The 13450-nt window shown below is 33.0% G+C and overlaps 1 protein-coding gene across 1 annotated transcript in view; it reads right to left on the bottom strand.

The window, feature by feature from the left end:
- LOC126884396 (mitogen-activated protein kinase kinase kinase 11-like) overlaps positions 1-13450 on the bottom strand; it is a 713707-nt gene that overhangs the window by 400607 nt on the left and 299650 nt on the right. Inside the window, exon 3 of the mRNA XM_050650315.1 lies at positions 7060-7564. Within this exon, the coding sequence (XP_050506272.1) occupies positions 7060-7564 (505 nt within the window). The remainder of the gene's footprint in view (positions 1-7059; positions 7565-13450) is intronic.

The raw sequence follows: 13450 nt of genomic DNA, 5'->3' as shown, positions 1-13450 counted from the left end.
TGAACCCCTCCCTTGTAGTTTGTGACTGTGACGAAGAGTTTTTTTTTTGTTTTTAAGGTATGATACGTTTTTTTAATTTTACTAAATTTCAAGTGGATAAATTGCTGGTAAATAATTGTATAAAGAAATTTGCTTTCATAATGGTAAAAAGTGGCAGTGACTTATGACATTTGACAGCTACGTCAAATCTTGTGTTGAAATAAATAGGTCAAATTTTATTTGACATATACTGCCCAACAAGTTTAATTGTAATTGTTTTGTTTGTAATCATTGTTTTTGTAGTAAAATTTTGAATAAACCTGGTAAGAGTTTAAAGTTTTGAATAAACGTTTTGTAAGTGTATCTACCATTTTATTTTTGTAACCTTTTTTTGGAAAAATTTTAACTAAATTCTAATGCAACTGTGTGTAAGTTTTAGAATAAAGAAAGAAATGGCATAGAAGCCAACAGATGCTGCCCAGTATAACCCCAACGAGGAATCTGAGAGGAATGTCCCCCCATTGGTACCCGTAAGTGAGAGAAATGTCCAGTAAGTACTCGTATATGAATCAGAGGATTTGTTTCGAACGGCGTCCTGATTTTTAAATAGTAGAAAGATCCTCTAGTCTGAGTAAGTACCCTTTGTATCTGGTTATGGTAGTTTAGTCATCTTAACACCCCTTCACCCTCCCTAACGAATCTACGACCTAGCTCCCGCACAACAAATGAGCTGCCGTCTTGCAATGAAGGTTTGCATGTCTGTTCCTTCTACTAGCCCCATTTAGACCCCCCAGTATCTCTATAGATAGTCTCTCCTTGTTTCCCATAATGAGCAGACATGTAAAACGCTTCAACCTGGCTGCTCAAGTGTCGACAAAAACCTTATTTCCCTGGAGTAATTTATCGATTTAATGATGTATTCTAATTATACTCTTGTAAATATTTTATTTTTCAGACGAAAACAATGTATAGTTGAATACGAAAATATAACTTGGTTTTACTAGCAACATCAGCATTTTATTTACACTGACATTTAGTATAAAAAAAGTTAGTATGTTATCACGTTCTTGCGACATTTAGTATAAAAAAAGTTAGTATGTTATCACGTTCTTGTAAACTTAACCAATGCCCGGATGGCGACAGCGGAACGGCCGACGGCGAACTGGCTCGACGGCGACGGCGAAATGGCGACGGCAAAACGGCGACGGCGAAACGTCCCAGTCCGATTATCAACTACTCGAGATTTAAATTATAATAATTTACAAAAATACCTAAATGCTGTTTACTTCTAGCACGTGGCTTAATAATTGGTTGCCTACTTTTACCAAATTCTTATGTATTGTAAAAATCCAACAAGAAATAGTCAATCCAAGTTCTACTCGTTTCCGAAAAATTATTTCATTCATAAAGTTTTATGTATATTTACATTTAACTATATATAATATATTTAACACAAATACAACTTCAAAAATAAACACAATATTAGTTATAAATTCCAATTAACACAAACAAAATACTCTAATGTCACTGTCACTAAAATAAATGGTAAACGTCAAAATTTTTAGTAAACAAGGTATAAACGTAAAAAATATACTGACATTGTTAATGTAAAAATTCCTTTTAAAATTTTTCGAAGTTAATTATTGATATAAATTACAATAATTTTTGTATTAAATAAACAAGTTAAGTAATTTTATTTGCAGTTTATACTGGGTGTTTCATTAATAATTGTCCATATAGTAACTGGAGAAACCTTAGCACAAAATACGAAGATTTAACCTAAAACACTTAAATAAAATGTGGTTCCTTACGGAGTTACAGGGTGTTTTATCTAAAAATTTAAAAACTATTTTTGCTCAGCATTTCAAAACTATTCGACGTATGCTTTTAACACTTGGCAGGAAGTATAGGTACTGTACAAACGACTAAATTATGTTAAACAAACGTTTCTGGTTATTACCAGAGGCGTACGACGGGGGAAAGAAATTCTACGCCACTGGCGGAATTCCTATTTTAGTTCAATTTTTGGATTCTCCAATACTTTCTATGAAAATAATATACTCCTAACTCGTAACGATAAAGTCATTAGTTTTCGAGATCTTTGAAGTTAAAAATGAAACGAGACGGTTATTTTGATTAATGTATTGTGTCGCTTCATTTTTAATTTCAAATATCTCGAAAACTAACCATTTTATCGTTCCAAATGAAGAGTCTATTATTTACATAAAAAATATTGGAAAATCAAAAAATAACACTAAAATGGCAATTTCGTCATTGGCGTAGAATTTGGGAAGGGTCAACCAGTCACTATCCCCTGTCGTACGCCTCTGGTAGTAGCTAAAAACCTGTATTTATCTTAATTTAGTAGGATGTACAGTAGTTACACTGTCTGCCAAGTATGATAAGGATACGCCAAATAGTTTTAAAGTACTGGGTACAAATAATTTTTAAGTTTTAATCATATGAATGATATTTATAAATGAATCAAAATAACTTTGCCGTTTCATATTTAACTTCAAATATCTCGAAAACTAATTACTTTATCGTTACCAATGAAGAGTATATTATTTACGTAGAAAGTATTAAGGAATCTAAAAATGGTACTAAAATAGTGATTCTTCCAGTGGCGTAGAATTTGAGAAGGGTCAACCATTCACTTTCCCTGTCGTACGCCTCTGGTAGTAGCTAGAAACCTTTGTTTATCATAATCTAGTAGGGTGTATAGTAGTTGCACTTTTTGCCAAGTATAAAAAGGGTACGTTGAATACTTTTAAAATTCTGAGCAAAAATAGTTTTTAAATTTTTAGAGAAAACACCCTGTAACTCAGTAAGGAACCACATTTTATTTAAGTGTTTTAGGTTAAATCTTTGTATTTTGTGCTAAGGTTTCTCCAGTTACTATATGGACAATTATTAATGAAACACCCTGTATACGATTAATATTAAAACTGGCATGCGCCACTTGAATCTAACTTCAGCCCGTGAGTAATGACCCGTGAGTAATGAACTATTACTCACGGGTAAAGTAATGGGTGCTATTATCTATTAAAAAATAGCGAATAATGAGCATGTTATTAAACGGTCGTAGAAAAAATTATTATTATTTTTTACAAAAATCTATTTTTTTAATCATAGTATCAATAATGATCATAGAAAAAGTTAAAGTATACTTTGATAAATAAATGATTTTTATTAGATAATTATTTATTAAAAATAATTTATTTAAAAAGTATACCTTAACTTTTTCTATGAATAATAGATAGTATGATTAAAAGCATGGATCTTTATGAAATTTTTTTTTTAAATTGTTTAAACAAATTAGACTATTTAATAATTAATAAATATCTAGACATATATCGCATGTTTGTAATGTACAGAAAAATTACATACAAATTAAAAAAAGAAAGATCCAAATATATTCAGTAGATCGCGAGATGTAGAAAATGAAAGTAGTTATGTTGCCTTTTTTAGTTTTTGAACTCGTGCATTTGTTGGCTCCCAGCTCCCCCTTCACTTACCACGGCTAGTCACAAATTGAACAACATTTTTAGAAATTCGTGTAAAATACACGAATTCGACAATATTTTTTTTCTACAACCACTATTCAAAGTGCACTTTTCTGCACGGTTTTATGTTAGCAAACTTGATATTTTCTCACAGTATAAGATATTTGACATTAGTGTGCAGAAAAGTGACGTTTCTGTGCCGCAAAGTGACGTTTCTGTGCCGCAAAGTTCTTTTCTGCACAGTTGTCTACCTCATTCTGAGTAACGTTATATTCTGTTTACATCCGTGGACTACCGCATTCTGAGTAACGTTATATTCTGTTTACATCCGTGGTTAAACTTTAGACAAATATATAACCTATAAGACAATTATTATATTTAACTATAGCATAGAAACTAAATTATGGATGTTACAACTGTTTTATTTTACAATTTTATTCTTATTAAACATTTTATAATTATCAAATACCCAATAAGGATTTAGCAACCTGTGCAAGAGACGTCGAATGAAGTAGGTTTTGTGTAAATCCGTGACTGCATAAATATAATGTCAATAATGTGTAATAATTGTTTAAATTTAAACAAATTAAGGCAGTGCATTAATTTTTTAACTGATTTCTGTGCAATTTATTTAGGTATAAGGAATTTAAATTGATTAGTAGGTATTGATTAAATACAGTTTAAAATTTATCACATAGGTACCTATTATAATTAATCGTCGTTTGGAAATTGTGATTTTTATTTTTAGGAAAAACTGTGCTTGTAGAAAAAGTATAGTGTGAAACACGTGCAGAAAGGTAATTTCTCACTCGTTTGAATTGCGGCACTCGCTTGCGCTCGTACCGCAACTTTTCAAACTCGTGAGAAATTAGTACCTTTCTGCACTTGTTGCACAATATACTATACAGTTATTCTAAATGTTTATAAACTACAACATTTCAAAAATTTGGCATTATGATTTTTGACTATAATAGATAATTTTTTTATCTTTCTTTAGTACATTTTGATAGTATCAGTGTTCTACTTTCATTTGGCATACGCAGAATTGCCCTATCTTCATTATTTTCTGTCTTATGTTATTGCAAAATAAAGGTCTCTGGGATAAACAAATAGAATAACTTTTAAACTAATTAATAGATCGGTCTCAAATTTTGAGGGTTTGTTAAGTACCCCAATACCCAACTTTGGGTAAAATACTAATGTTCTAAGGAAGTTTTAGTACAAGTTATTAACAAATAACGATCTTCACTTATTTTGCAGTTAGCGTAGCAACAAATTAACTATTTAACTTTTAAAAATCGGCATTTTGAAGGTTTTTCAATGTTCTAAAAAATTAAATTTTGTAATTCTATGTAAACTATTTATCTTTTGAATGGGGTACAAGAAATCGAAAAAATCGCGATTTTTGCACTAAATTGTTAATAATTAAAAAACGGACGCGAACTCTAGGCAGGAAACAGGTAGGTTTTCTTCCTATATGTCTACAATCACTAAAAAAGTAGTCAGCTATAGTCCGTTCGCTAAACTCAGACACAATTGGCTAGTAATTTTAGAAAACAATTTTGCCAATTTGATAAAATTGGCAAAAAAAAATTTACTAAATAGTTAATAATTACTAAATAGTTAGTAATTTTGCCAATTTTGGCAAAATTGGCCAAAAACAAAAAAATTACCCACTAAAATCACTAGCCAGTTGTGTCTGAGTTTAGCGAACAGACTATACCTGGATATTTGAGTGTCCCGAAAATGGTCTGTTTCTAACTTATTTTCCTTGAGTATTATGAACTTATTTTACAATATCTTGAGTTCTAATTATTGGATTTAAGTTTAGTAAGCGCCGTTTTCTTTGTTTTTTAACAAGGAATACATTTTATTAGAAAACATTTTTCTTATCTCTTTTTGTTTACGAGCTAGAGCCTTATAAACAATTATATTAAATGCTTATAACAATTTTTTGACCACTCGTATCGAAATCCACCCTCGATATTATTTCGTAATAAGCAGTCAAAAATACATAAGAAATACTGGGTTTGTCCATCAGAATTGAAAAGGCCACGGTGACCTAGCTGGCGCCTAGACTAAGTGAAGGTTCCGCTTTTTACGATATGAAGCTCCATACTTGCTCCAATGCAACAGACAATTTTTGCGTGACCAGACATCTCGTAACGCGACAGTTCGTAATCGGACAACTGGTAACGGACAATTCGTAACAGCGACAGTTCGTAACGGCGACAGTTCGTAACTATACAAATTCGTAACGGACAATTCGTAACGTCAAAATTGAATTATTCTGTTTATTTTTGTTAACGTGGAAACTAACTGTTATTACAGTTATAATTAAAATTATGTTTATTAATTTAACGAATCAGTACCGGGATAAACATGTATAACACATTTTATGTTTCGTGTTTCAGAATATATGTATTAAAAGTCTTTAAACACAAATATTTAAATACATACAAACTTTTAACAATATTTTTAAAAGTTTATCCCTCTTATTGTTCCTTAAATTTGCATATACCTAGAAAAAGGAATAATGAAGTAATTCGTGAAATATTTAAGCCAACAACCATCTTTACACATTCCCAATTTTCTAGTAAACATTTTGCAAAGGAAAGATTATAATTACCTGTTATTATAATAATTCTTGTGATTGGTTATAGAGTTGGGGTATTCAATCAACGGTTATAGTTGATACGAGGGATGGCTTTTAATACTTTAATACTTGGTTTAAATACTTTTATTAATCTGTATATGTATTCTGAAACACGAAATATGAAATGCCTTAAAAATGTTTATGCTGACATTGATTCGTTAAACTGATAAACATAATTTCATTTATAATTGTAATAACATTTCGTTTCCACGTTAACAAAAATAAACAGAATAATTCAATTTGGTTTAACGTTACGAACTGTCGCCGTTACGAACTGTCGATGTTACCAGTTGTCCGGTTACGAACTGTCGCGTTACGAGATGTCATGGAACCAATTTTTGACCCTCTTCTCACTCTAGTTTAGATGTAAGCGAGTAAAAGTGGACCGAGCCATTCGACGATTTTTGACAAGTAAAGTAGGTTTGATAGACAAGTATGATTCTATTTATCTTCTTTTTTCTTACTTTTTTCCTGTCTCATGTGGCATGAATGAATAAGCTTCCTACATTCCATCGGCACAATAAATACAACTAATGTTTTTATGATAATTTGTATCGTAGAGCATTTATCTAATTGCGTTCATAAGTGTATACAGCACGACCAAATTCACTTTGTATTTGAGATTTGGCTGCGGACTGTTGTTGACGTTTATTTTTTTGACAGTATCTGAATTTTGTTTTGGTACCGTGCAGGTTTTTTACTTGGCGAGACAATACCAAAAAGAAATTAAAAAAATTTGGAAAAACCGAACGTCAACACCAATGCGCATCTAAATATCAAATACAGAGTGAATTTGGTCGTGCTGTACAAGTAATGCTTCGTGGTTTTATATTTTTAAATTGAACATAGTATTTATACAATTAACAAATTTGTTTACATAAACTTCCAATATTACATAATTTGAATTGCCGTACTTACCATTAGAGCTCTTTAAATCACGATGTATAAGAGATATAGGCGCTCTGCAGTGCAAGTAATCCATACCTCTAGCAATTTGTACCGCCCAATCCACTAACACGCCAGGTCTAATTTTTCGACCTGCCAATATACGATTTAAAGAACCGCCTCTACAGTATTCTAATACTAAACAGAGGTTTGGCTCTTGTAGACAAACTCCTTCTAACGACACAATGTTTTCATGACACAATAAACAAAAGAGTTTCGCTTCTTTGATAACATTTTCAAGTGTAACCATAGCATCTGCATCTGCATCTTGACGAGCTGCTTTGACAGCCACTTCGCGGTTTTTCCAAATACCACGATACACTTTACCAAATCCACCAATACCTATCACTTCTTCAAGATCTAATTCGGAAAAATCTATTTTCACAGGATCTATGTCTGCTATAATGTTATTGTAATGATCCGAAAAGTCTTGAGAGGGTTCTTGATGAGCCACGAAGTTGGATGGAAATATGCCAACCTGAAAAAAAAATAGGTATATTATATAAAAATAGTATGATCTTGTTTATTACAGTAATTACACAGTAATAAATTAACTGCACTTGGATTAGAACATCTCAACGCAAGTGATAAATTTTATAGTCAACAAATTTCTTCTTAAATTTAGTTATTTTAAATTAATAGTGTCCTGCAGGAAGCGGTGTTGCCAAATAAAAAATACTTTGTTGTCTTAAAAATCTATCAAGAACTTGTAAACGACCAAATCTTTCAAAAATGTCAAACTGACAGTGCCCATTAAAATCTGCTCTTAATAAAATTAACAATTTAGCGAGTTAATTAGTAGAAAAAAGGACACTTTTGGTGTTTGTTATTAAATTAATATAGGTGTTTTAAAAACTGATATTGATTGAGTGCGATAAACAAGCCTATAAGCGACCCCCCAATTGGGGAAGCTTTTTCCCCAGGGACACCATTAGGTGAAAACTTTTCAGGTGCTAGTGAGAATAGTGAAATTGATATTATTGAATCAAGTTTAATCGAAAATTTGGATGATTCTACTGCAAAATTTACAACTAAAACCAGAGACTTTATTAAAGTGCCGACACAACAAATCCCACCTCGGCAAAAAGTTGTAGAGAAAAATTGTTCAACGTTGTATCAGATAAGTACAATTTTAATAACGTTTATGTATATATTTAAAAAAACAAACAATCAGGATATTGCCCGTTTACATCCACTTACTGTTTCGGACATCTTACACAAAAAATTGAACATTCCTAATATTATTGAAATTAAAGCCATTGGAAAAAAGAGAATTAAAGTTTTGTTAAGGTCAATCGTAGATGCAAATAATTTGGTTAAAAATGTAAAATTAAAAGACCAAAACTTACTAGCTTATGTCCCTAATCAATTACTAGAAACTAGAAGCCTAATAAGAGATATTGATATTCAATACGATGAAAAGTATTTGTTAGATAATAGTAAATCTCCCTCCCCCATAGTAGCCTTTAAAAGAACTTACAGAAAAGTTGATACCGATGGAAAAACTAAATATGTACCCAAAAGGACAATGATAGTCACCTTCGAAGGAAATATTCTTCCTAGCTACATTGCTATAAATAGTGTATTTTTTCCCGTTGAAACCTACATTGGCAAAGTATCAGTGTTACAATTGCTTAAGACTTGGACATATTTCCAAGCAGTGTCGCAGTTCATAAGCACATTGCATAAAATGTGGAAAACTCAAAAATGAAGATCATACATGTCAATATAATGATGTTCAATGCATACATTGTAATAGTAAAGATCATGTTTCCATATCCAAGAAGTGTCCAAAATACTAACATCAAAAGAAGATAAAGAACGTAATGATTGAGCAAAAAATTTCCTTTATCGAGGCAAAGAATTACTGTGAATTGTCCTTCTCGGGATTGTTCATTCAGAATAGATATTCCACACTAGACAATAACAGAGAGTTTCCCTCCCCACCCAGCATCTTCAAAAAAATCAATCCCTTCTACTACCACGCATAAAAACCAAAACATATCATCAAATAATACATCCCAACCCTCCTCAAGCCACTATAATATAGCTAAAAAACGAAAAATATTACCAAACCAATCACAAAACAATTCACCCATGTTCCCTTTTAATTGTGGGCCCTCCAAACCCCTCCCTACTAATTTAAACACTCCAATTTGTCAAAACAAACCAGATCAGAGAGGATTGGAAACACTCATTTCCAATTTTATTTTTAATTTGATCACAAATATTTAAACTGTAGATGATATAAAAACTATGAGTCAAGATAGTATTTACCATGGTATAAAAATGATTTTAGAGGATATCACTAATAAATAACATGTACCCAGAACTTAAATCATTAAAAATTTTGCAATGGAACGGTAGATCCGTTGTTTCGAATAAAAATAGTTTAATTCATTTTTTAATAACTGAAACTATTGATATTGTATTAATAAGTGAAACCTGGTTCAACCCAAATCAAAATTATACATTTAAAGGTTATAATATAATTCGCCAAGATAGATATGACGGGTATGCAGGTGTTGCAATTTTAATTAAAACAACTATACCATTTTGTAAAATAAATATTAGAAACAATTTTAATGAGGATATTTTAGTTTGCGGTGCTATCGTTAAATGTAACACAATAGAATTAAGTTTTTTATCTATATATAGACCACCAAATATTAGTACATCCAAAAACGATTACATAAATATCTTCTTACAAATCAAATCACCTTTTTTAATTGGGGGAGATATGAATGCTCATCATTCACTATGGGGCTCACTGCGTAATGATCCAGTTGGTAACCAAATTTTTAGCAGAATCGAAGACCTAGATCTTGTAATTTTGAATAATGGAGAACCTACATATCTTCCTAGGTATGGTACGCAAAAATCTATAATTGACATTTCACTCTGCACAGCTAATATAGCCAGTAAATTCACTTGGTCAGTTTTATCTGACACCTTAGGCTCGAATCATTTTGCTATAACTATGAATTTTTCAATAACCAACACCTCACAAGAAATAATTTATCCAAAAAGCAAATGGAATATCAAGAAAGCCAATTGGTCCCTATATACATCCTTAATTGAAAACATGTTTTCCAACTACAATAACTCTTTCAAACTTTTTAACTTATCAAAATTATAGTTTTCTAATAAATTGCATTAATGATGCTGCAAATAGAATCTATTCCTCAATACAAAATTTTTAAATCCAAAATTCGATCGCCTCCAACGTGGTGGGACCCAGAATGCGATCTGATAATCAATGACAAAAAAGAAGTATTATCATTGTATAAACGTTCAACAAGCCTTGATAATTATCTAAACTGTCAGAAAGTTACTGCTCGTACTAAAAAGCAGTTGAAACAAAAAGCCAAAGCTAGTTGGATTAAATGGTGTTCTAATTTAAGCAAAAATACCTCCTCTAATGAGATACAAGCCAACAAAATGAATTGAAAAGCAACTATTAGTATAAAACCCTTCAACGATAATCTATTAGACGACTTTTTAATAAAGTATGTCCTCCATTTGCTCAAAATTTACCTACACGATCTACATAAACTCATCATTCAAATAATCACTTCCTGTTAAAACCATTTTCTGAAACTGAATTAGATTTTGCCCTTAAAAACTGCATAAATACTTCTCCTGGTATCGATCACGTAAAATACCCCATGTTAACCAACCTACCACATGTTGCTAAAAAAATGTCTTCAATGATATGATCCAAAAAAATATAGTTATCGATTCTTTCAAAAACATCTTAGTTGTTCCTATCCTTAAACCCGGAAAAGACCCAAACATCGTAAGCAGAGTAAGGGCCACTCAAACGTGGCCCACCCAAATTTCGACATTTGCCCCACCCCCAAATTTCGGCAATTTTATGTGGGAAAATTCAATCACATTTTCACTTAGACCAATCAAATGCACCTGACCGCATCCCTTTTATTCTTCAATGTTTAACGGTAATAAAATTTTAATATAAATTATGATAATAGGTGATAGATAAAAGGTTAAAATAACTACTGACAATAATATGTGTTTCAATAAAAATGGGTACAATTAATCACTACAGTGAGAAAAATAGTGATGTTGAATAAAGGATTATGATATCAGTGCTGTTAATTAATGTACAAAAACTCTTTTCTCTGTAACAGTTTTGGGTAATTTGTATTTCCTCAACTCAAAACCTGATCGATACAGGCCTCCGCTGAATACTCACTGTTCTACACAGGTCTACACTAAATCTGGCCTATGGTAATGTAGTAATAAAGAATAAAAGTTAAATGTTAATTCACTAACGTACACTGCTAAACATAGAGCTCCAATTTGATAAAACCTAACATTAGTTTGTTAAACGTGCGTGATACGGGGGTCTAGGACGTTTCATCGCCGCCGTTTCGATGCCGCCAGTTCATCGCCGGCCGATTCATCGCCGGCCGATTCACCGCCGGACGATTCATCACCAGCCGATTCATCGCCACTCAGTTAATCGCTATCTGATATATTTCCGAATTTTCGACAGTTACATTTATTATTTATTTTCAGTATTAATTAGGAATTATAGGAAATGCGAGATATGACCATTCCCGTTGCCATACTTAATCTTTTAATAGACTTTTAAACTTTTATAATATAAAATATATTATAATGATTATTTCATTCATAGGAGATTCTGACCAATAGAAAGCTACAGACATGCAAATTAAGGTGATAATTTTTGATAATCTCCCGTCGTTAAGCATATTACGTCAGATGCCCTTCGTTGCTACGAAAAAATACATTCAGTGACATTAATGACAAATGTTTTAAAAATTATAAAAGTGATGACTTTCAACCGTCAAATACATATTTATAACAACTGTGTGTTTAATTTCACTAATTGGTACTTACATATATAAATTACAATAAAATTTTGGTTTTGAACAGTTTTATTCATGAAATAATCGCAACAAATTGCACTCGAACTCTAAAATTAATATAGAATTTTTGCCCTCGTGACACTTTGAAATAATTTCACTCGCCTTCGGCTCGTGAAATTAAAACTGCCAAAGTGACACTCGGGAAAAATTCAATAATTTTAGAGCTCTTGTGCAATTACTACTGATAATCTTTTAAATTCCACGGTCAACATTTCCAACCAAGAGAAACTGTTTCTTAAATTCGAAAAGAACCTGTGGCCGGTTTGCGGGATGCAAAGTAGTCGGGGCACACTTTAAACTATTTTATTTGTTTATTTACAACAAACTACATACTAAAACAAGTAAGAAAAACTATGACAGTTCTTTTCGGAGTTTCTGAATGTGTTCTGACAGACGTCGGTTAATCAATCTCCTCTTCTTTCCCCAGCCGGTCAACACATATGTGGTCGTAGGTTAACTGTCAATCTGCCACAGGGTTCCCCTCCAGTGAGGAACCTACTGGTTTCGAACGGCTATGTTGACCTGTGTTGCTCATCAGACGGTTGGCATATGCATGTTCTTCCTGCACCTGTTGGGTCGCTGGAATATATGCTGGTTTGAGTCGGTCCATGGAAATTCGCCGAGGAACATTTTTGACATCCACAGTTAGAAACTTGTCACTTCGTTCTATCACTCTGAACGGGCCTGTATAGTGAGGTGTAAGCGGAGGCTTTACTTTATCAGTCCGCACAAACACATGACTCGTAGTCTGCAGATCCGGATGGACAAAGGCAGAGCGGACTGAGTGGTTGCTCGTCGGTAGAGGCCGCAATGCTCCCATGGTCTGACGTAGTCGTTGGACAAAACTGTGCTCGTCGGGTGTAGCAGCACTAGGGAGACATACTGGGGTACCATACACTAACTCGGAGGCTGTACACGCAATGTCCTGTTTGAAAGTGTTTCGAAGGCTTAGCATGACCAGAGGGAGGGCGTCAACCCACGATACTGTGTCCGCGGCGATGAGAGCAGCCTTGAGGGTTCGGTGGAAACGTTCAATACATCCATTTGACTGTGGGTGGTAGGCAGTGGTTTTAATATGTTGTACACCTAGCAATCTATTGAGCTGGCGAAATAAGTGGCTCTCAAATTGCCTACCTCGATCCGTTGTTATGGTTGCTGGCACACCAAACCGAGATATCCATCCCTCAAGGAGCTTCTGCGCAACAACTTCGGCTGTAATTTCCGAGATAGGTATGGCCTCGGGCCATCTCGTGAAACGATCGATGATTGTGAGCAGGTATCGAAAGTTCTGATTTGTTGGAAGTGGGCCCACAATGTCGACATGTATGTGTGCGAATCGATCATCTGGCATTCCTATAGGTGTCACAGGTGTAACAGTGTGACGTCCAATTTTGGCACGTTGACATTGGATGCACTCTCGTGACCACTGCTTGACTTGGCGATTCATG

Source organism: Diabrotica virgifera, chromosome 5 (assembly GCF_917563875.1).
Source record: "Diabrotica virgifera virgifera chromosome 5, PGI_DIABVI_V3a".
Taxonomy (NCBI): domain Eukaryota; kingdom Metazoa; phylum Arthropoda; class Insecta; order Coleoptera; family Chrysomelidae; genus Diabrotica; species Diabrotica virgifera.
This window is presented reverse-complemented; position numbering and strand designations above follow the sequence as displayed.